The sequence below is a fragment of the Prunus mume genome, linkage group LG6 (genome assembly GCF_029339155.1).
Source record: "Prunus mume cultivar Tortuosa linkage group LG6, ASM2933915v1, whole genome shotgun sequence".
Classification (NCBI taxonomy): domain Eukaryota; kingdom Viridiplantae; phylum Streptophyta; class Magnoliopsida; order Rosales; family Rosaceae; genus Prunus; species Prunus mume.
This window is the reverse complement of record NC_142703.1, coordinates 1,248,824-1,272,262: the sequence shown is the minus strand read 5'-3', so window position 1 is coordinate 1,272,262 and position 23,439 is coordinate 1,248,824. Positions and strand designations below refer to the sequence as shown.

The following is a 23,439-nucleotide window of genomic DNA, read 5'->3' as shown; positions in this document are numbered from 1 at the left end:
AAACAATTATTAAGTTATTTAATTGTTTAATTAAAATATAAAGTGGAAGGGGAAGAAGTTGGACCGAATCTGAGGTGTCTAATGGTGTGGGCCCCCACGTACTCAAGCCCAGGATTTGACTGAAAACGGGGCTGCCCAGGGTCACGTCCCTTTCCACGTTGTAGCGCCAAGGCGTTTTGACTGCGTCCGGGCAGCGGTCAGCACCGTTCGGGCACCCCTCTCTCTCCTTTTTGCACTCTCACTCCACTCTCTCACTCTTCTCTCTCTGTGCGCGCACGCCTCACTCGAAAAAAGCGAAAATTAAAAAAATTAAAAACAAATTAGAAACTGCAAGAGATATAACTATTAAGGATCCCACGCAAGTGCTCAGACACAGAGAGAGAAAGTGAGGGTGAGCAAAAGGGTAAGTTTGGCGAAAAGGGGAGCAGAGAAAGAGAATAAAATGGTTGAAAATTTGTAGGTGTTTTTTTTAAATGTGTTCTTTTAGCTGGTGAGATCAGGCTTTCTTATTTATAAAAAAAACAATTTTTGATTTTGGTTTTGGTTGAGTGGGTGAAATTTTGGATTTTGGGAAGTGGGTAATGGTGGGTTTGTTAGGGTGAGATTTCTGAGCTGGGATTTTGGTAATCTGAGTTGGGTTTTGGGGGGTGGTTGTGGGTTTTCTGTGATGGTGTGTTTGGGTGTAAGATACCATTTGGATCTGAGACTTGAAAAAGCAAGTGAGATGGAGAGCAAGGTAGGGAATTCACTTTGTCTCTGGTTGATCTTAGTGGCTCATCCACTATGGATGACAATGGTGCTTGCTAATATGGAAGGTATGTAGTTGTTTGCTTTCTTGAGCTAGCTCACTTCGGTTGATTTTTGTTTCTTCATTCTCTTTTCCTTTTCCCTTCGCTTTCTTTTTTGTCTTTTTTGAAAATTATATTTTTGTTTACTGGTTTCATGAATTTCTGGAAATGGGGTTCTGTTAACTTTTGTTGTAAAGATTTATGGGTTAATGGAATTTGGTATCCTCATTTAAACCTACTTACCTTGTACTGAGTATTGAAAGACATTTATGAATCTTGAATATTGGAGTTTTTTATGCTTTTGATTTGTTTACAAAGCTATTAAATTTAATGAAATGGAAGCTGAACTTTGGTGTGACAAAGCCGTGATGAATTGTACAATTTTATGGCTTCTATTGGTGTTTTGGTTGCTATAACTCAACCGGTACTTAATATTAAGTGCCATTATTTGGTTCTCTGAATATGACTTTATGATGTGTGTTGGTTGGATAGACCTCTATTTATTTGTCAAAAGTTATGAGTCAATAAGACTTTGATTGTAATAGTTTCTTTCTATTGGCCTTCTTATTTTAAAATCATCTCTACTATAGTCATGTTGAACCCACATAACTTTATGATTGAAAGCCTGACATCCACCATTTGTTTTTGCTTGTGAACAATTGTGGAAGCACGAGATTAATGGGCTTTATTTTATTTTCTTTGTAAATCAAGTCTGCCAAATTCCACAAACGCAAAAGCACAATGGTTTTTAAGCATCATATGTGCTGATTTAAGTTCTTATGCAATCTGGCCTTCCTGCATAATGGTTTTGTATCTGTTTCTGGAAATTCTAGAGAAGCGTGCTTTGCAAACTTCAAACATCGTTGTCTGATATGCTATGTCAAGTGTGTTAATCGTTTATATAGCAAGCAACTAATTGCTTTACCTTTTTTCATTTTTTTTTCAAACAGGTGATGCTTTGCATAGTCTAAGGACCAACTTGGAGGACCCTAACAATGTCCTGCAAAGTTGGGATCCTACCCTTGTCAACCCTTGTACATGGTTTCATGTCACATGCAACAATGAAAATAGTGTCATAAGAGTGTATGTTGTCTCTCTGACATCTACAAAGAATATGCTCTTGTGTTACTCCTCTCGGGAAGAATTCAATTGACAATGCTTTGTTTTGTGTTTAATTCCAGTGATCTCGGAAATGCACTCTTGTCGGGTCAACTTGTTCCACAGCTCGGCCTTCTTAAGAATTTACAATATTTGTAAGTTACTTTGTGCTTCGATTCTGTGCTGTTGGCTATCATTCTTTTCTAAGTGTTGTTAGTCCTAATGGAGTTACTCTGGTTGCTTTTTTTTTTCATTTTTTTTTTCATGCATAGTCATTTGATTGTTATGCATATGAAAGAAATATATTTAGCAGCTTAGTACCAAGGCATTGCCTGGGCTATGGCTCAAGTGAGTAATATCAGGTTGGTGTGGGATACTTAACTGAAACACAAATACTATGAACATTAAAGTTGTGGTTTTCAGGTATGTTAGAAAACAACATTTGAGGTAGGATAGTATGAGGAACATGATGGCAGATACATTAAATTCCTGGAAGAAATAATTAGTTCGTATAATGTAACTAAAGCACTTAGATAGGTTTAAAGAACTTAGTCTACACTGTGTATCTATTTTGCCGGTTTTGTTGGAACTTAGAAATACTGGTATCTAGTTGAAGGAAAGGACTTAAGGTTATGAAATACAAGAAGTATTAGTGGCAGGTAGCAGACCCTTTTGTCTATGAGGTAGGTGGTGGGTTGGGGCCTACTTTAGGGTTTAGAGTTTAGATTGCATGAATAGATAAAAATATATATAACCTTCTTTAATCAAGTTGGAATCAGTATAGATCAACCCTAAACGTAATCTACTTATTAATTGGAATTTTGTTGAGAGACTACTTTTTGTAGCAATCTTCTGTAAGAAGGTTCTCTGTTTATGGTGTTGTATGTCAAGCTTTGGAAGTTATATGTAGCCACCGGTCTGGTAGAACACCATTTGTGAACAATGAGATGTGGCTCATTGTAGAGATTTTTCCTTTGAATTAGTCCAGTTTTTTTCAGTTCACAATTTTTAAGTGTATCATATGTATTTGTGGGAATGTTCTCAAAATGTCATCTGACTTTCGTTCAGTGTTCCTGAAATATGTTAACTGGCTTTTTTGGTTGCTTCTGGTCCAGAACCCGAATAGTCTATCAGAAGCTGAATGAAAAAAATTGTTAAATTGTTACAATGGAAAAGTTTTGCACACTTTTATTTATGCCCAACAGTGGCATTCATTTTGGAACCATATGTTTCATCTGGCATGTTCTTCTTTTGGCCATTTGCTGAGATATTCATTTGGAAAAACATAATGTAATGACACCTTTTGCACGCCCAAATCCCGAATAAAGTGTTTGGTGCATATCAAATTATCAGGAATTCACTTATCAATATTATCTACACTGTTATCTTTACTTAGACATACTGCTTTCAGGTCATAAACTAGATTTTCCCAAAAAGTGTGGTAACTTAAAGTTTTGATGTTAAATATGTCCATGCTGATTTGTATTCTTAAAATGAGATCTACCAGTGTCTTATGATTTTCCCCGAGTCATCTGATATTATTGCAAACTTTTCCAGAGCTATCTATTAAATTTTTTTCCCCCTTAAATGACAGGGAACTCTACAGTAATAACATAAGTGGACCAATTCCTAGTGAACTGGGGAACCTAACCAGCTTGGTGAGCTTGGATCTTTATTTGAATAGTTTTGCGGGTCAAATCCCAGACACCTTGGGCAAGCTGTCAAAACTGCGATTCCTGTGGGTATACTTGTCTTTTTCCTTGTTTCTTTAATGTCCACATTCTTGACACGCATGCCCTGTGATATTTGGCTAGTTTTCTAAAACATGAGGGCCTAACAAAGAGAGCATATATTCATGAACTACTGAGACTAAGAGGAAAGAAAACAAGATTGAAAGAAGTATTTATTTGCATAAAAAAACACAAATTTATTTTATAAGCTTACCATATTTTTTGATTTTGGGAAATGGAAGAAAGGAAAAGACTCTATGTCATAGTACTTTGACTATTCAAGTATGTAACAAACATATAAGAAATTTGCTGCTTCATGTTTAAGATTGTAAAGGATTTGAAAAGCTACATATTATATTCATAAAGTAAAAGTTCCATTCACTTCATTGGTAGATATTTGAAAAGAAACTCTGCAATTGTAGAAGTCTGTACATATATTTGATATAAAAGTAAAATCAATAAAATATAGGCTGCCCTCCTTGAACTTCCAAAACCACAGCAATATTGATGACCCAAAGGAGACTAAGTTCAGTATTTTTGTGTTGTCAACATGACACACATATAAAATCAAGTGGCTTTATAATATCATTGTAATTATATTACACACGTGTCAAACATTTCATTCCAAAGAAGAAATATGTATAAAACATTTTGCTCGTGCTTTTCTAACAGACTAAGCATATATAGTCTATAATATTGTTGTTTTCTAATAATTCAAATGAGTAATATTATTTGATTGATTGTCGATGTTAACATCTATTTTCTTGAAAACTTTTCTGTAAGGATAGCCGACTTAACAACAACAGCTTGGTGGGTCCGATCCCTATGTCATTGACTAATATCTCCTCACTTCAAGTACTGTGAGTGCAAATTTTTTATTTCAATATCTCCCTCTCTCTCTCTCTCTCTCTCTCTCTCTCTCTCTCTCTCTCTCTCTCACGCTCATGTCTCATGTGTAGTATTTGTTCATTGCAAGAATTATATGCTCTGACGTTGTATTTCTAAATGTAGGGATCTGTCAAATAATCAGCTCTCTGGAGAAGTTCCGGACAATGGCTCCTTCTCTTTATTCACTCCCATAAGGTTTCTTGTTAATGTCGAAATTCTCTTGCATTTTCTGACTCTCATGTTGATGATATGCTGAAGTGTTCTCTGTCATTTGCAGTTTTGCTAACAACTTGAATCTATGTGGCCCAGTAACTGGTCGCCCCTGCCCAGGATCTCCTCCATTTTCGCCTCCCCCACCTTTTGTCCCACCACCCCCAATTTCAACACCAGGTGATTGATCTTCTTATTTCTATTAAACCTCCAGGGTTTTAGGTGATGGTTATATCTAGCACATCTTCCTCCATGGTCCTGGACTCCTATGGTTTCACATCTTGGTTATGATACTTAAGTTCATAGCTTCTCTATTGTCTTTGGGAAGTGTTATTTATGTAGTAGTTGTACTTTTATTGATTACTCAGCCAATACAGACAGTCTTTTCTTTTTCTTTTGCTGTACCTTTTTTTTTTCTCTCGATATTTTTCCCTGGTTACAACTCAATAGTGAACTACAGTGAGCTTTATTGCATCCTTTATCTGCAAAGATAAATATATGTTAAATTTGGTAGGCAGGTTTCTTCATTTTAGTTCGTAGTTTCACTCTTCTAGAGTATGATGAACTGCATTATCCTTATGAAACTTAAATTTGATGAAGTGTTGGCAAGGTTTTTTTGGTGCACTTCCAAGTTTTTGATGGGCATGGTGTTTGGGAGATGTGCTGTCATGGCAATCTTTTGGGTGGTATGGATGGAGAGGAATGGAAGAAATTTTTTGGGAGAAAGGGATGAGCTGGTGGATCTTCTATGTGATAGAGTTCGTTTTTGGGGTTCTCTTTGGGCGTCAGTATCTTCAGAATTTAGGATAGTTCTTTTCAACCTTTATTGTATTTTTGGAATTCTGCTGTATACTAGTTTTTTTAAGGTCTGCTGCCATGTATCTTTATTGCCTAGCTTTGTTTTGCAGTCTTTGTAGTTGTATTTAGCTATAATGAAATTATGTTTCTTATCAGAAAAAGAAAAAGAAAGTTGGAAGTGTTGGCAAGTATACTTTTTATTGGCTTTAAAACTTTGAGTATGTGGTATCTAATCTTTATTTTCTTCACAATACAGGAGGGAATAGTGCCACTGGGGCTATCGCTGGTGGAGTTGCTGCTGGTGCTGCTTTACTATTTGCTGCCCCTGCAATTGCATTTGCATGGTGGCGACGGAGAAAGCCGCAAGAATTTTTCTTTGATGTACCTGGTTAGTAATTCAACTCAAATATGGGTCAGTTTCAGCGTAATTGTTTGTTTAAAATATTATCTACATCTCTTTGCAGCTGAGGAGGATCCTGAAGTACATCTTGGGCAGCTTAAGAGGTTTTCTTTGCGAGAATTACAAGTTGCAACAGATAGTTTTAGCAACAAAAACATTCTGGGGAGAGGTGGGTTTGGTAAGGTCTATAAAGGGCGACTAGCAGATGGTTCACTGGTCGCTGTGAAAAGACTGAAAGAAGAGCGCACCCCTGGTGGGGAGTTGCAGTTTCAAACAGAAGTAGAGATGATCAGCATGGCCGTGCATCGAAATCTTCTTCGGTTACGTGGGTTCTGTATGACACCAACTGAGCGTTTACTTGTTTATCCTTATATGGCTAATGGCAGTGTTGCCTCATGTTTAAGAGGTAGAGCTTCAACACATTTTGATACACTTTTAGGATGAATACTTTATTGCTTCAGAAGCTTACTTTATCTCATTCAATTTGTGCTTTCAAGGTCTAACCCTGTTTGCTATTTCCTTATAGCTTCCTTAGTGTACATTTCTTCCATGATATGTTCAACTTCGCAAATTTACAAAAGGAATGAATTTTCTGTGTCCAGTCCTTTATTCATGCCTGAATTTATGCTTTTTTCTAGAACGCCCACCATCCCAACCACCTCTTGATTGGCCAACTCGGAAGCGAATTGCATTGGGATCTGCAAGGGGTCTTTCTTATTTGCACGATCATTGTGACCCGAAGATTATCCACCGTGATGTGAAAGCTGCAAACATTTTGCTGGATGAGGAGTTTGAGGCTGTGGTTGGAGACTTTGGGTTGGCTAAACTTATGGACTACAAAGACACCCATGTCACTACTGCCGTACGTGGCACAATTGGACATATAGCTCCAGAGTACCTGTCTACTGGGAAGTCTTCTGAGAAAACTGATGTTTTCGGTTACGGCATCATGCTTCTGGAGCTTATTACTGGTCAGAGGGCTTTTGATCTTGCTCGGCTTGCCAATGATGATGATGTGATGTTGCTTGATTGGGTATGCATCTGTTCCATTATTATTCATGTTCGTGGATTTGTTTTACTTCTATCATTATTTTTTATTAGTTAATGCCACCAGTGAACAATCTCTTGGACTCTAGCTATGAAGTCGCATTGTACCTTTTTACTCTCAATGTTGTATCCCTGAAGTAATCCCTAGAAACCAATAGCTCTTTCTTTATTTTGATATCCAACCTTAGAATGAAGGTCAGGGTTATTGAGAGTATCAACCTTCTGAGGTAGGGTAGGAATGCTCATCAACTTTGCTTCTGTATACCAACAAAATATAGATGTTGAGACAACACAAATGTGAATTACTAGGTGAAGATTCTGTTCGGATTTTTTTTTACTTACTGGGTAGGTTCCTCTTCCCCCCTCCCTCGAAATCACCTTTTTACATGTATATATATTTTACGTTCCTGGACCTGAAGCTTTGCTAGGGCAAAAAAATTGTTTATTCGTCTTGTCCTCATTATATATTTGGATGAAGTCAAGAAACTCTTGAGAACTGCAGTTTGGATTGTTTTCCTCATATTTTTTATATGTGTGTGTGTGTGTGTGTAAACATACATGACGTCAATAAATGGGATCAAAGTTGAATAAAATAGAGTACAAGTGAGGTTTTCTCAGCACATCTTATCTTAAAGATGGGACATCTTGTATAGAGAATCTCTGATATTTGGTTGCTGCTGTGATATTTGGTTGTTTTTCCCCTATGTAGATACTTGCCTTGTTTAACTCCTGTCTTTAGATTTAAGGGAGCAATTATCAATAATCTAGTGCCTGAGGTTTCTCTGGATTGTTAGGAAACTGAGATGTGTAATGTCTACAAGATCTCATACAGCTGAGTGCTTTTCCAGGTTAAAGGACTACTCAAAGAGAAAAAGCTAGAAATGCTGGTTGATCCTGATCTCCAGAACAATTATGTAGAAGCTGAGGTAGAGCAGCTAATTCAAGTTGCACTGCTCTGCACACAAGGTTCTCCAATGGACCGGCCTAAGATGTCAGAAGTGGTGAGAATGCTTGAAGGTGATGGCTTAGCAGAGCGATGGGATGAGTGGCAAAAGGTCGAAGTACTCCGCCAGGAAGTGGAGTTAGCTCCTCACCCAAATTCCGATTGGATTGTTGACTCAACAGAAAATTTGCATGCAGTTGAATTATCTGGTCCAAGGTGACCTTGGCATGGTAGAAGTGAGAAAAGAAAGGGGGGGGGAATTATTTTCAACTTAATTTTTTAACTATATATATTTTTTGTTTAATGACCATATCCTGATTAATGTATCTTGTAAGTCCATTCTGCATTTTATTCGTTACACTTGTGCATATGAGTTGCTTTACTAAGGTGCAATTTGTATCATCTGCGGCAGTTTGACAAAGCCATAATTTTATATATAAGAAGCTGTGGCAGTTTTAATCTTTTATGCCCTGCATGTATATGCTAGGTCAATTTTTTTTGCCTCGTCTGTTTATTCATGGGAGGCCTCATCTTTGAATGAAATCAAATCCTGCAGTTAGAGAACAGTTTCCTAGTTTGCTCATTCATGTAGGCAAGTTAAATTTTCACCCCAAGTGTCATCTTGAGGTCTACTAGAGGTTATGCTATTGAAATTTCAATTGAATGAGCCTGCAGGCAGAAGGAATTACCCAGAGAATGTGATTTATGGAATGAATTTGTGAGAGCATTTTCAGTATAGCCTACCTTTCTTAGGATTCAGGGGTATTTAATCAGGATCTTTATAAAAGTACGGGTGTATTCACTTCAGACTTTTATGGACTTTTATAAAATCATACAAACGATGACAACGCTTTTGGTGGTAGCATGTATTGTTGGTGGTGCTACTGGCGGTAGTGGCTTTCTGCAGTTCTACTGGCTGAGTGGCCGTAGTGTGTGGTTGATTATTGGTGGGGAACCAGTAATCATGGGAGATTCAAGGAACTGATGTGGTGGTAAAGACTGGCCTTAAAATTGTTTGTTTTCCTTCGAAAAATCTTCATATCCTTCAAAACAATGTGAAAAAATTCTTCAATTATTATTATTTTTTTTTCCCGGGAGGATTTGAATTTATGACCTCTTATATTATTGGGAAAAGAAATACCATTATATTAAGAACTAAGAGAAAATTGCTAGCTTAATCACAAACTAATGTTGACTCAATTGTCCCTAGTTCAACATGTTTTCATCTTAATAGTAAATTAGTTATATGTTGTCGGGGCAAATTTTGGGTTCTTGATTTCAACGTTAGATTCCACTCTGTCGACCCTTCCATGTTGGTAGATTTTGTGTTCATTTTGGTGCATTGGCGGGCCCCATTTTGGTGGAGTTGTTGTTTATCGTGCGGATGTTTTTATGCTTTTGTTTTTTCTGTTTGGTGAAGATTTATTGGTTTTTGTGGCAGATCTGTGGGTATTGGCCTTCTTGTAGTGTGTTTTTATGTGGTGGCAGGTTCTCCTTCTCAACTTTGGCTAAGTGGTGTGCCGCTCCTGTATTTCTGGAGGCAGTGGCGGATTCAAAAAATTTCATTTCGAGGGTCAAAGTGTAAAAGGTTATAAATAAATAAAATATATACAAAATAGGCCCATTGAAATAAAACGATAATACTATAATTCATAGTTAATAGATAAAACCATACAAAATATTCATGTTCATTATCAAAGATAACTGCATCAACTTCAAAAAATAGGCACACATTGCAATACACCAGAAATATCTCCAAGAATGTGATAATAAACCAAAAAATTAGTGCAATCCTCTTCACCTTTCAAGGCTCTCGTCTTATTCGACATAAGAACTAGCATATCTTAGCGCAATCCTTATCATTTTAGGGCTTTTACGTCATTTTTTAGGTCCGTCGTAGTTTTGATTTGGGGCTTTATCTGCATTTCTTTTGGGTTCTAGCTCTCAAACTTTGGACCCTTATGAGTACTGTCTTAGGGGAAGCTTATTCAATCAAATATTTCTTCAATACGTAAGAGTTCGATTATTATTGTAAAACTCTTTGTGGATTGAACACTTAAGGCTTTTTACTTAGATTGACTTTAAGTCCATTCATGCATTCATATCATACATGAAAAATTGTTTTAAGTAAAAATATTGGCCAAGTATGAAAAATGATTTTTCAAAATAATCATTTTCTCAAGATAATTTTTGGCAGCTTTTATTCCTTACACATAAAATAAAAAACTTGATTTTATGGGATTTTATTATGAAGTATATATTGACTTAATGAGCCATCATTTTTAGCCTAAATCGTATTTTGCACTAAAACCGATTTTTCATATTTTGATTTGGTGGGAATTTGATTTTCTAGTATTTTTATTTGAATCCAAATTGGGGGCACTTCCTTATTTATATTGTAAACTTAAGTAAATTGAGTAATATAAAAATAAATGAAAGTAAGGTAATCTGCCTGCTGTGCTTGTTTGCTGTGCCTTCTAGAGCATTTCATCAAGCAGTTTAGGGGCAATTTGCAAGGGTCAACATCTTCGCCTCCAATGGTGAATTTCAAGCTTGCATGGGTCAATGGACCCCTCTTGCCCTTATGTGGATCCACCCCTGCCTGAAGGCACTAACGACTATGGTGCTTTTGTGCTAGGCTTTGGTTGGGACTTATGTCTCTCGGGAGCTCTATCTGGATTAGGCTTTACCAAAAAAGAATTATGCATGGATCTCTCATTTTATTATACGATCATTTTTGTTTTAACTTTGCATACCTCCAAATATAAAAATAAAATAAATGATGACATTCCTTCAATTCTACACGACTCTTAGCGCTCGTTTGTTATACTCGTTTTAGCATGGACTGTGCTTAGGGACTGTCTTGACTTCGCTTGGCTTGGTCTAAGTTGGATAACACTTATCCTGTGTTTGCTATATGCTTGGACTAGGACTATATATATTTTATTTTTTTCAAAACTATCTATATATATGTATATATACATACATATAATATATATATGTATATATGACATATATGTGTATGTACATGTATATATGTATATTATAATAATATTATATATGTATATATATATATGTGTGTGTGTGTGTGGGTGTGTATATATGTATATTATAATATAATATATATATATATATACACACATATATTATACATGGGGGCGGATCCGTGGCACCATATTTTTGACACAAGTTTTGACACAATTTTTGGGCCATTAGATTACTCCACTTTTAATGGTTGAGATTAAATATGACATGGCAAAATAATATTTTTCTCTTTAATTAATATTTATACATTGGGATTAAAATCCTGATACCATATTAATTAAGAATTCATTCTCTCTCTTCTCATTAATTATCTTTAATTAATTAATTCTCTCTCTTTCTTCTACAGAGAATTGACGCCTCTCTCTCTCTCTCTCTCTCTCTCTCTCTCTCCCCAAACCAGCTTCTTAATTAATATTTGCATTCTGGTTTCATATCATTTTCATTTTCCTCCCAAATTTCTTCCTTTCACTTTTTATTTTAATGTCTAAGAGGTGGAAGAACTAACTGTTATCAGAGAATTTATTCAATGAAATACTTCATTGATCAAAGCTATAGGCAAACCTTACTGGTTTCATATCATTTTCATTTGCCGATTCAATCAAAGGAAAGAGAGAGAGGCGTGAGAAGTGGGATTGTGGTTTGGGTATTTAGTTTTTGGTGAGATTGTTTATTTATTAGACCCTAATAAATATTTGAGATTAAAGAGGCAGGAGAGATTACGTCTTCTAGCAAAAAGGTTGGAGAGAGAAAAATTTCCTTTTATTTTTATGAGAGAGAAAATAAAAAACTAAAACTACTTGCCATATAATATTTAATCTCAACCATTGAAAGTGGAGTAATCTAATTGCCCAAAAATTGTGTCAAAACTTGTGTAAAAAACGTAGTGCCACGGATCCGCCCCCATTATACATATATAACATATATGTGTATGTATGCGTGTATATGTATATTATAATACATACATGGGTATAATGTATATACACATATATGTATATATACGTATGTATGTATTATAATATATAATATAATATATTACATATATACATGTATGCTATTATTATAATATTAATATGTATGTGTATATGGGTATATTATAATAATAATATATGTATATATATACATATATACATATGTGTGTATATACGTGTATATATGTATATTATAGTATATGTGTATGTAAGTTTAGTATAATAATATTATTAATAATAGTAATATATGTTATTAGTATTATAATATAATATATGCATTTTATACATTGGTGAGCATGAGATAGTTAATCCTCCCTTTCCATAGGGTTTAGTAGTCCCCTCCTAAGGAAGTGTTTTTGGTGGGCCCAGTATTAGCAATCTCATCTAAGACTAGGATTAGATGAAACCAATATGGTACTAAATTTAGTCTAAGCCAGGTCAAGCCAAGCCTGTGTAACAAACGACCCCTTAATAATTTGAGGGTTCTTCAAATAAATTTATTTGAGAGACACCATTTGGAGCCCATTAAGAATTTTATTTCAAGAATCCGAAGAGTCTATTTTTCTAATATTCATTCATAGATCATCCTTGTAAAAATAATATTAATAATTTTAAAAATAAATAAAGACAAATCAGAAATTGTTAATACATCCAATTATACTCTACAAAATCGTATTAACAGCTTTGAAGGAAAATTGAAATACAATACGGGATGGGTCCTACAGGGGTATCCCTCAATTAAGCTTATTTAAGGGATCACCCAACTAAATAAGCTCTCCGATATATTAATCTGCAAGTATTTGAAGCATTGAGCTTGCTAAGAGCCACTTAATGACAAAATGGAAGCATTTGAAGGAACATTCTCAAATGAAACATGACATAAAACTCCAAATGAAACATGAGATAAAACTCCAGAAGAAAAGAAGACGTGGTTTTTATGTCCCTCAAGTATCTACTCGAGCGATATTTGCACAGGCCTCTATAAAATATGAATTCAGAACATCAGTACGCACATAAGAAGGTAAATAACAAAAATATTTTATAAGAAAAAAAAGAAGAAAGGCATCCATAAGAGAAGATATTCACATAGAAAGGGAAATATTTTAAATTAAAAAAAAAAACAAGGGGAAAGAGTAAGTGTGGAAATTAAAACAACAGTAGGTAAAGTCCATTGACAATGAATCACGAAGAGTTCAAACTCTCAATATGATCTTGCGGAGCGATGGCGGTTACTTTTTCCCTTTGTCAGCATTCCAAAATCTATAATCTTAGTGAAAAACTATAACTTGCTTTCCAAGTATGCATAAACTTAATAACTCAACAAAAAGAGGTATGTGTTTGAGGTTCGCTTTCAACTAAAGAAGGGAAAAGAAAAGACTAGAAACTAGTATTTTATTATGTTTGGTTATATGAAAAAAGGGAAAATAAAGAACGCATTTCATCGTAATCCTTAAAATTAACCCCACGCTTTTTATTTTATAAGCATATTAAATACCCTATGACGATTTTATAACACCAGTAGTCTTTTTAAAAATCTAAACGGTTCCGTCTATAAAATCTGGGGGTGCTTCTTCCCTTGTAATAATCTGAATAAATTTAAATTTATCTTCAAAATACAGAAACCCTAAATCACTCTCACAAAATCAAAAGAAATAGGGCGGCAAGCAACCGCTGGAATTGTTTCCTGGTCGAAGTTGGATTTCAAGCTTTGGATTGGGTTTAGATTTTCAAGAGCCCATTTGGATTGGGTATATCTGTAAATATTTACTAATACTTCTCCTTGTACCCCTCGGATTAGGACTACGTAGTCTATATATATGCATTACCAAAATCCCATTTTCGACATTCTTGGTCTCTCTCGTCTTTTCCCATCCCATTTATAATCTCTAGTTACCATGTCCATCGTTAGGTACTTTGACACCCTCGTTTGGCAAAGAACAAAACCTGACATCAACCAATCCCATCTTCCACCTGACGTTCTTCACATCGTATTCAAACTCTACAAGTCAACCATAAGAGCTTGGTGCCCTCAAGAAGATGATCATGATGTTCCAATAGTGGTTCCATATTCACCAAGAAACCTCGTACTTATAACTCAAGAAACCATCAAGGTCCCTCGTACCATGCTAAAATCTTCTAGTACTACATCCCTCGTGGTTGACATTCTCTCCAGCATGCTTGTCCCCGAGCATGAACATCCAGCTCTTATCGAAAACATATTTCGTGTCCTTGTCGAAAAATATTCATCGGACAAGACCAACACCATGCTACCCATTGTTGTGGGCATAAATGATGCGACTTTGCGCATAATCACTATCGGCGACGACAGTCAAACAACCGAGGAGGTTCTTGATAGGGTTACCATGGAATCCACTCAAACATATGAGCCCAAGCCTATCCCTGCAGATAAATCGATCATTGAGCAATTGGAGAAGCTGAGGCTTGATGGCTTGGAAGAAAATACCAGACAGATGGCGTGCACCATTTGCATGGAGGACTTTGAGGGTGGTGCTGAAGTTACTCGCTTGCCTTGCTTGCATCTTTACCATGGAGATTGTATTGTTCAGTGGTTGGAGACGAGTAACTTGTGTCCTTTGTGTCGATATCCAATGCCTCCTGCTCATTAATTTTTGAGTTTAGTTGCTAGATATTATATCATGTTGTAATGGAAGATTAAGCAAATAAAGGATCTGATAATCAATGAGCAATGAGATACTTTTTTGGATAACTCTTAATAGTTATCTTGAATTTTAATCAGCCTTTTGGTTGGGCTCAAAGTTCTTTTTTTTTAAAAAAAATCTCCTTGTTAAGTTTTTTTGTCCTGGTTAAGTTTTCTTGTTCGATAACTCTAGTTTTAGTAATTTATTGTAATTAGAAGATTAATCATCCGTCTCGAGTGAGTCGAACTTAAAACAATAAAACTCTACTCTTCGAATATGGGTGAAATTGTGTTGGGAGATTTTTCCTTACAATTTTCCCTCAACAATCCTGTCAGTTCCATCCATGCCCTGGCTTTGGCTAAGCTCAAAAGATTTAACAAGGTTGTAATGGAAACTGATAACTTGTGTGAGGGTGTTAAAGTTCGTTTGGGAAATAGAATACGGATCATTTACCCTCTTGCGGAGACAAGGCATATTGTGAATCACCTCGCTCATGTGGCGGCCACGATTGGTGCTCGAGCGGTGGAACTGGAAAGCCTCCGTCTTTGGTTCACGTCCTGAATTCCGATGGGCTCCCTTGCCCCCTAGTTTGTAACTTTTTATGTTCTAGTTTTGGTAGTGTAACTGTCTCAACTTGTTGTGCTGAGCTTAACTTTCCTTCCTATTTGGTTGGAGGTTGCTTTTGATTAGACAAATTGTTCATTTTGCATAGAGCCCCTAAGAGAGCTCAAAACCAAGGTTATCCTTGCTTGGAAATGAATGTTCAAGCTTTGCCCTTTGTCATGGACGACCTGCCTCCTATTTAAAGAGATTTCCACCATGGATGGTGAAACCTCCAGAATCTCATCTTCTTGCCAAAGGCCTCCTTTCTAATTTTTTTTTTTCTTCTTTTAATTGCAAAATTAGGTTAAAACAAAATAGAGAAGGTTGAACACAACCCAAGTTCGAATTGACCCTGATTAAATAGGTTTAGTTGGTCACATACCGCACGTGTAGAACTCACATATCTAATAATATCACATCGCGTGAATTAATTTAAAAATAATTATAAAAAAAACAATTACTTAAAGAAAATATAAACATTCATTAAGCATAAAAAAAATGAACATTCAAAATTGCCTCCATCATTTGTAATTCCAAAACCACAAAGAGGAGTAAAATTTCCCCAACAAGAAAACATACATTATATATTCAACCATGGTTTTACACATTACACCAAACCAAAAAAAAAAATCAAAATAAAATAAGAAGAAATCAAAAGGGCAAAATGTGCAGTTATAAATTGAGCTTAATATCACCCAAATCAAGCTCCGCAGCAATCTCCTCAAGCTGCTTCTTCACGCTCAAATCGATAAGCTTCGACCCAGAGTTGCCATATCTCACAGTGAACCCAGCCACCAAGCTTGGATCAATCTCCGTCTTGATCCTCACGTTCTTCGCCCCGGTCAGCTTCTGCACCTGCTTCGCTATCTGCGCCAGGTGCTGCGACTCCAGCTTCACCACCGAGGTCACGATGGCAAGCTCTGTGTCCGTGATTTTGTTGTAAACCACCTCGAACTCCTTTATGATGTCCTTTATGAGGTCGATTCGCTTGGCGTCGACGAGGATGTTGAGGAAATTTACGGTGTGGGGCTGGAGGGTGGAGGACTTGGCGATTTCGTCGAGGACCTTGCGCTTCTTGTCGAGGTCGATGGTGGGGTTGATGAAGAAGTCGAAGACTGACGGCTCGCCGAAGAACTTGTCGATCTTCTCCACGTCGCCGGCGGTGGTTTCGAGGGTGTTGTTGGATTTGGCGACGTCTGCCAACGCCGTGGCGTAGCTGGCGGCCGCGGAGGCGTTCATTCTGGCGCAGGGCTCCGCCACCGTTACGGCGGAGGGTGACGACGGCTGCGGCGGAGGAGGAGAGCTTGAGGGGGATGGGGGTGAAGGTGGAGGAGAAGGAGAAGGAGAGGGTGGAGGTTCTGGGGGTGAGGGTGGAGGAGAGTTGTGGTGGGGATGATGGGGTTTGGGATTGAAGAGAGATTGGGGTGTGTTGGAGGGCGGCCATTGGTCAATTGGGTGGCTCTCTTTCTCACTCTTGGTTTGATGATGGGAAGAGAGAGTTTGTGGAATTGAAAGGAAGTGGTTGTTTGGAGGTTTTGGGGATTGATTGATATGGAGGAGGAAGGGGTTGACGGTTGGGATGGTGAAAGAGGGAAGAGGGGTGGACGGTGGAGATTTGATGGGTTTTTATCCTTGTTTGAGTGTTAGTAGCCACTGATATCTTAAGGAGATAATGGATTTGACGCGTGGATGGGTTTCATAGGATAAGGTATATTTTTTATATTTTATAGAAGAAAGTCTTCCTTCACCGTTTGTAAATTAGTGGCGGTGGTGATACTTAATGTATTGCATGGATTGTGGCACGAGAAAAAACGAAACACGAAGCTGTGAAACTCGAAGAAATGCCTGAAAAAAATATTTATTTCCAGCAGCAAAGTGATTGGTACATTGCCATCCATCCCAAATGCTCACCAACATTACACACGACGAACTTCCCAACAACAGAAGCAAAAGCACAAACTCAGCCATTGAACTTACATATCAAGTGTTATACTATACAAATAACCGAAGACACCATATAACACAAGTTCTATGTTCTACGATAGTATAAACATATCCACTTTACCAGCAATGGGAAAATAAAATTGAGTAGAGGCGTCATAGGATAAATATTCCAACTCAGCGTCCATGCGAAGGAAAAGAGTCATCTGTAGAAGACTGAGCACCGGATCCGGCATTTGAGTTTTGTGATGTAAATAAGTTTGGGTATGAGAAGTATGGATCATCTTCCATTGAACTCAATCTCTGAGGCTGATGTCGAACAGGCTCATGTTCAAAAGCATGATCATTGGGAAGTGAGGAATCCAAATCCGCATTAAGTGGCTCCATAGTGACAGAATTAAGATCTGATACCTTAGCTCCATGGCCATATTCATGGACTTGATGCAGTCCCAAAGAATGTATAACACCATCAGAATCACCATTGCGGATAGCATGATCAAAATCTGGTTTTTCTCTAGTATCTGACTCGCTAGGAATGTCTTCGTGAAATGGGTTTTCACAGCTATTTTCAGGGACTTCTTCACTGTTTTTCTTGGTAAGCTCGTTGATTCTAACTTGTGCAAGACTAGCTGCTGAGCGTGCTGCTGCTGCTGCACGTTCTGCAGAGTCTGCAGCAGCCTGAGCAGCAGCTAACACATCCTGAAAATCCACATTGGCGTCACTTCTTGTTCTTGAAAGAGAGGGTGGTGGATTGCTTCGTCTTGTAGAAAATGATGCAGACGAAAGTGATGGGGGAGAAATAAATGGCAAGAACTGTTTATCTTCCACACCACCAACTGAAACATGAGACTGTTCGTGTTTGTTAGCCACTGATCTTGCTTGCATCGCTTCTTCAGACTCAAAGGATAACTCTTCAGACGGATTTTCAATGGCCCCAGAATCTTTTGACAATCCATGATCAACTTCAGGGTGTGGCGGAGTTGGTAAAGGTGGAGGCATCGCAGGTGCTGAGGCTGGATTCGCAATTGGTCGTAGTGATACCGTAGGCACTTCAGGAAAGTCTAATGAGTCCAAACCATCATCAGAATCAGACTGTTCTTTCTGAGATTGATCCGGGGCGCAGTGCGATGGTTCGTCATGTTTTTCTTTGGGGAGGGGCAGTTTAGACCCACTGACAAACTGTGTTGGACCATTCTGACAAAGAGAGGACAGATTTATAGCAGACAGGTGAAAAAGGAAAAAGGAAAAGGGAAAAAGGACAAAAGAAAATGAGTCCGAGTATTATGTTTACCAATAAATCTTCATGTGGTTTGAAAATTTCAGCTTCAGATGCAGCAGGATCCCAATCCAGCTCATGCTCTTCGGCAATTTCTTTCAGTAGCTTCAGTTTTTTCTCAGGCGAAGGAGCACGAACAGATAGCAGTTCTATCAACTGCAGTTAAAATCCAGAGTCACAAACACAAAGTAGGAACCTAAATAGCTTGAATAATAGCGTTACAATTCTAGTGCACTAAAAGATGAATATCATGGGGGGAAAAGGATTGCACTACAAAAAGAAAGTTCATAAAACCTGGCGATTGACACCACAATCTGGAATTAGTTCTGTTGCAGCTGATACAAATTCTTTCCCATATTTTGAAGCAAATAGCATTTGAACTTGTAGCAACTCAGACAGATCAGCACATCTTGGCGCAGCAAAACACACACTGGATATTGCTTCTTTTAAGTCTAGAGGACATTCCCTGTATCAAAAAATTTAGTTATTAAGTTTTTAAGGACTGGGTGAATTTTAACCTATACGTAACTACAAAACTTAGCATACTAACTTTCTGTGTCAAAATTTCAAGAAACTTAAATGCCAACTAAGTAAATCAAATAGCAGACCTAGAAATATGACGACATTTAATTTTACAAAAACAAAGGTTGAGTGGAAAGATGAGAAAATCAAAGATAATAAACTAACAAAGATGATAAGCTAAGTGATGCAAGAGGTACAAAGTATTTCACAAGCTACCACATAAAGTAACTTAGCGGCATATGCGGCAGTGCCATGTGAGTTAATGAAATTTCCCCATGATACATGAGGATAAGGGCAGTACAAATACATGGCATGCCATCTCCGTTGCCACACCCACAACGGTTTGTAAAAGCATGATCCATCAAGGATAGAGTAAAGTGAAACCCATAAAAAATTCCTAAAACTGATACTACTGTACTCCCTATTCCAGAACCACCAGACTCAACAACTGGGTGGAGAACAGAGACCATGCTCGCCACTAGCATTTAATGGGTTTTGTGACTCAATTGCAATTTTCCTATGACAAGCTCTAGTTAGTTTCAAGTATCAATAGAAAATGGTATTAGATTTTTTAATTGCAAGAATTTGGAAGCGAAGTACAAACCTAATATAACTGTCCAACTTAGCTGAAGTGCTAATGTTCCAGAAGAAGATACACCAATCACAAGTTCTCAACCTTTCTTTTTTCCTTTGTTTTCTCTCCCGAGACATTTCAGTAACCAAATTAACTATGTCTGAAACTAGAAAGCAGGAACATCCTAAAAGAGAGAAAGTGCAGTAGTGAAACTAGAAAGCACGTATTCTATTGAATTGCAAAAGTGGGCCTTTCTCTTTCATGAATATCTATTTCACAGGGCTCCAAACAAGTCAACTAAATGATTGATTCCTAAATATTTCAGTCCCTCCTTTAACAGCTGAAGCATCTCATATCTATTTTAATATAAACTGCAGTAGTCTTATTTCTCCACCATTGGAAAAAAGAGACTGGTGTACAAGCTTAGCCAATTACTAAAATGTTAAGTTTTACACCGGAAATTTCAAGCTTTGCAGATCAAGCCACAGAATGTCTGATTAAGTAAAAAAAGAATGAAGTCCTGCTTTAACAAAAATGTTCTGACTTGTATTCTAAGTCTCACGTCCTTGTATGTAAGAATGTATATATGCCAATCACTTGTTATATTTCTAGTCTCTTTTTCTTATCTATTATTTTCTCTTAATCATTTTTTCTCTGCATCCATGGATGTCATTGTCCCAAAACTATGTGTGTGTTTGTGAATGTGCACTTTTGTCTTGGTCTAAAGAGGAGTGTCCCGAGAAGCTTGAAGTGTTTCTGGTGTTTCTGTGAAGAAAAACCAGTCACATCAATCTATTGCAAAGTTGCAAACAACAACTAACAGAAGTTTAGTTGGTCATGGAAAGAAAACTGGTAACCTTTCATTTTGATTAATAGAGAGTTATTCTTTATTATATAAACAATGGTCTTCTCTTTCCATTCCACCCTCTCCCCACAAGGAAAAGGAACAAGGAGTACACATGGACTAAGGATAATCAGAATAATTAATATTTTCAACAGTTCATATCAACTTGAGATATTTGTCTTGAATCACATTTCAGCAATGCATTTCATTTTTTTCTTTTCTAAATCATAATCTGTTCATGATTTCAGAAATACATGCATGCTACTAAATCCATGAAATCCATCCTAGAACACACCAGAGTTTTCACCTCACTAGTTTAGAAGAATTACAACGAATCAATTGCTTTTTAAAAAATAAGAGTCCGCGGAGTAATGCATACATGAAGAAAAAATAATATTCTTTCTTTTAACAAAGAACAAACAGTTGTTCTTTCACCATACCAGGATATGCATGAAGGTTTACAAAATTTTCCATATGTAGCCATTAAAAAAGATAGCAGGAATTGCTGCATGCATTATAACCCATGAACTGCAGATCATCTTAGTTTTTTTCTGTCTACGAAATATTTATCAGTACAGAAAACGTTGCAGTTGCAGAGAGAATTTGAGATATTACATAATTTTAGCTTAGGATTCTGACAAATCAAAACTAAAAATTGCATGCCAGATTATTGGAACAAACAGAAGCATGGTACAAGAAAATCACCAGTTTAGAGATTAACCTTTGTGATTCAATAATTGGAAGGCGGACAGCAATAAGCTCACAAAATAGCTCAAGAATCTCGTGAGCTGCCATCATATTCTCTTCTCTAATAATATGCTCTACCTGAAATGTAAATATCAATAACACCATTATGAAATGATCATGAGAAAAATTCTCAGTAAAATTTTTCTTGATACTTTCTAATTAAATTAACTAGTTCATACTTTGTGATAGAAAAATTGAATAGTAAAAACATAAATGGAAAAGAGTAGTATTACCCGAATCCTAGCAGTAGCCTCTTGGCCAGTCTCAAGAAGCTTGGCAATGTCACGGCGCATCTGTTTAATCTGAATTTCTCTCCTGTTCCTCAACAACTTTATCCGCGGAATAGTCAATTTCAGCAGGGTTTTGCTGCACACAAAAAGCACAAACTTACATGAAATCACCAGAAACCAAACTAAAAACAAATTTGCATTGCACATCAACAGAACACAAATAATTCAAAACCCATGTCCTCAAAATATTCAGTTGGCCCTAAATTTGTTATAATCTGATTATTTCATTTCTTGCAATGTTAAGATTAACTCAACTAAGTTAGGTTTCTGCACTTATTCGCAACATTTACTACTTCCTCAACAGCCAAACATCAATAGAAACTCGATCAAAGTTTTCGATCTCATAAAACTCACAAACCCAGAAAAGACCCAGAAAGTAAAAAAACAAAATGGGAAACGGAAACACAACTGAGAGATCAGAGGAGCAAATAACAGTTGGGGTGATCAATGATGGTACCATTTGGCCGCTTTGAAGCCCTTGTTGAAGAACGAATCGAGCATCGACATGGCTGACGACGAAAATCAAAATCCCTAATTCCAAACAAAGTCAAAGATTTGCTTTTTCTTTTTGGTAGCTCTTATAAGTTCTTGGTGATGTTGCAGAAACAGAGAAGGAGATGGATGATGGCGAGAGAGACTACCCGCTACGTAAAAGAAAGAAACACAGGGTTTTGGCTACGGACAAAACGCGTCGTTTTACAAGTTTGCTTAGTCGACAAGGAGGCTCTGCGTAGCTCTATGTTTGCGCGGGCGGTCTGTGTGCTTATATTTTATTGCTGTGGGGCCAAACACTGAGGCTGAGGGGCTCCTTCTCCTTCCTGATGATGTTGCCTTCTACCTTCAACGATTCACAATATTTGCTAAATGTTTTTTTTTTAATCAAACTAATAGATATTAAATTTATAATTTATATCTTCTTTTTTTTTTTTAAATACAAGTAATATTAGAGGAGGAAAGTTTTCTTATACGCTTTCAAGGTGCCATAAGGTTCAAATATAAGATCATTTGATCGTAGTCAAAAGTCATTTCACTGGAGCTAGATCCATTGGTTTATAATTTATATCTTAAGAGCAAGAACGGCATCCGCCAGCCGAACAAGTAAGGGATTCCTTGCCCAGTGTGCTGGCTTGGTTCCAGCTTTGGCTTCTTGATTGGCTATTGCCAGAGAAGACATTTATGTTATACCAACATATGGAGCAGACATGGCAAGATACAACATATTAAAGAATGAGCCAAAACCGAACAAGCAAGGCCAAAGCCAAATGCCGACCTAAGATGGGACGCTTGAGGGAGACTTTTGAGTTTCCCGACAAGTCGATGCACAACCGAAAGGTGAATGCTTTGCCAAACTCGTGTACAACTCCTTTCCTGTGTATTGATTTCTGCTTATTACATGCTTAATTTCCTAAGTTCTTTCACCACAGCACCCCTTGACCAAAGAAACCAAAAACCAAAAAGCCAAGATCTCTATAAAGCGAGGGAAAGAATACAGATGTACAGCAGAGAAAGAAGAAAGACTAATGCCATAAGAGCGTAGATGGAATATGTAACATCCCACATTGACCAACAGAGAGGGGGGATGTGTCTTATATGTACATGCCCATCTTCATCTAACACGAGGCCTTTTGGGAGCTCACTGGCTTTAGAGTCATTGGGAACTCCGAAGTTAAGTGAGTTTGGGCTAGAGCAATCACATGATGAGTGACCCACTGAGAAGTTGCTTGTGAGTTCCTAGAAACAAAATCATGAGGGCAGGGAGCCTAAAGCGAACAATATCGTGTTACTGGCGGGCCGATCCAGGATGTGACAGAATGGTATCGAGCCACTTTGCCCTATGGTGCAGGTGTCTGACGAGGACGTCAGGCCCCTAAAAGAGGTGGATTGTAACATCCCACATTGACCAACAGAGAGGGGATGATGTGCCTTATATATACATGCCCACCTCCATTTAGCATGAGGCCTTTTGAGAGCTCACTAACTTTGGAGTCATGGGAACTCCGAAGCTAATCTAGTTTGGGCTAAAGCAATCCCAGGATGGAGTGAGAATTTGCTCGTGAGTTCCCATAA

At 37.3% G+C, this 23,439-nt stretch overlaps 4 protein-coding genes across 6 annotated transcripts; 2 read left to right on the top strand and 2 right to left on the bottom strand.

Moving 5' to 3' along the window:
- Positions 1-279: 279 nt before the first annotated feature.
- LOC103343995 (somatic embryogenesis receptor kinase 2) lies at positions 280-8,368 on the top strand. Its single transcript, XM_008247619.3, has 11 exons — positions 280-815; positions 1,739-1,871; positions 1,970-2,041; positions 3,481-3,624; positions 4,405-4,476; positions 4,628-4,699; positions 4,782-4,894; positions 5,769-5,900; positions 5,977-6,318; positions 6,551-6,945; positions 7,808-8,368. The coding sequence occupies exons 1-11, from the start codon at positions 668-670 to the stop codon at positions 8,120-8,122; spliced, it is 1,938 nt and encodes a 645-aa protein (XP_008245841.1). The 5' UTR covers positions 280-667; the 3' UTR covers positions 8,123-8,368.
- Positions 8,369-13,810: 5,442 nt separating this feature from the next.
- Positions 13,811-14,669, top strand: LOC103336108 (uncharacterized). Its single transcript, XM_008239146.2, has one exon. The coding sequence runs from the start codon at positions 13,811-13,813 to the stop codon at positions 14,540-14,542; it is 732 nt and encodes a 243-aa protein (XP_008237368.2). The 3' UTR covers positions 14,543-14,669.
- Positions 14,670-15,639: 970 nt separating this feature from the next.
- Positions 15,640-16,760, bottom strand: ATPD (F-type H+-transporting ATPase subunit delta). Its single transcript, XM_008239125.2, is given in 2 exon segments — positions 15,640-16,424; positions 16,426-16,760. Coding segments are annotated over 2 exon segments (771 nt in total). The 5' UTR covers positions 16,623-16,760; the 3' UTR covers positions 15,640-15,850.
- Positions 16,761-17,020: 260 nt separating this feature from the next.
- Positions 17,021-22,185, bottom strand: LOC103336091 (Regulator of Vps4 activity in the MVB pathway protein). Of its 3 annotated transcripts, XM_089054499.1 has the most exons (7): positions 22,014-22,106; positions 21,830-21,903; positions 21,316-21,448; positions 21,057-21,160; positions 18,690-18,861; positions 18,411-18,551; positions 17,021-18,313 (listed from the first exon to the last, which is right to left on the bottom strand). In XM_089054499.1, the coding sequence occupies exons 2-7, from the start codon at positions 21,877-21,879 to the stop codon at positions 17,297-17,299; spliced, it is 1,617 nt and encodes a 538-aa protein (XP_088910625.1). In that variant the 5' UTR covers positions 21,880-21,903; positions 22,014-22,106; the 3' UTR covers positions 17,021-17,296. The 3 variants fall into 3 exon arrangements, with proteins under 3 accessions (XP_088910625.1, XP_008237348.1, XP_088910626.1); XM_008239126.3 differs by having other exon boundaries at positions 21,830-22,185; XM_089054500.1 differs by lacking the exons at positions 21,830-21,903; positions 22,014-22,106 and adding an exon at positions 21,782-21,801.
- Positions 22,186-23,439: the final 1,254 nt, after the last annotated feature.

What these genes read in the sequence shown, in the direction of transcription:
- LOC103343995 (XM_008247619.3), top strand. Translation starts at nt 668, where the DNA reads ATGGTGTGTTTGGGTGTAAGATACCATTTGGATCTGAGACTTGAAAAA. An exon ending in GAAAATAGTGTCATAAGAGT is followed by an intron (nt 1,872 to 1,969) that starts GTATGTTGTCTC and finishes GTTTAATTCCAG; the next exon opens with TGATCTCGGAAATGCACTCT. An exon ending in ATGTGATGTTGCTTGATTGG is followed by an intron (nt 6,946 to 7,807) that starts GTATGCATCTGT and finishes GTGCTTTTCCAG; the next exon opens with GTTAAAGGACTACTCAAAGA.
- LOC103336108 (XM_008239146.2), top strand. Translation starts at nt 13,811, where the DNA reads ATGTCCATCGTTAGGTACTTTGACACCCTCGTTTGGCAAAGAACAAAA.
- LOC103336091 (XM_008239126.3), bottom strand. Translation starts at nt 21,879, where the DNA reads ATGTCGATGCTCGATTCGTTCTTCAACAAGGGCTTCAAAGCGGCCAAA. An exon ending in GGCTTCAAAGCGGCCAAATG is followed by an intron (nt 21,449 to 21,829) that starts GTACCATCATTG and finishes TTTTGTGTGCAG; the next exon opens with CAAAACCCTGCTGAAATTGA. An exon ending in ATTGTGGTGTCAATCGCCAG is followed by an intron (nt 18,552 to 18,689) that starts GTTTTATGAACT and finishes TTTTAACTGCAG; the next exon opens with TTGATAGAACTGCTATCTGT.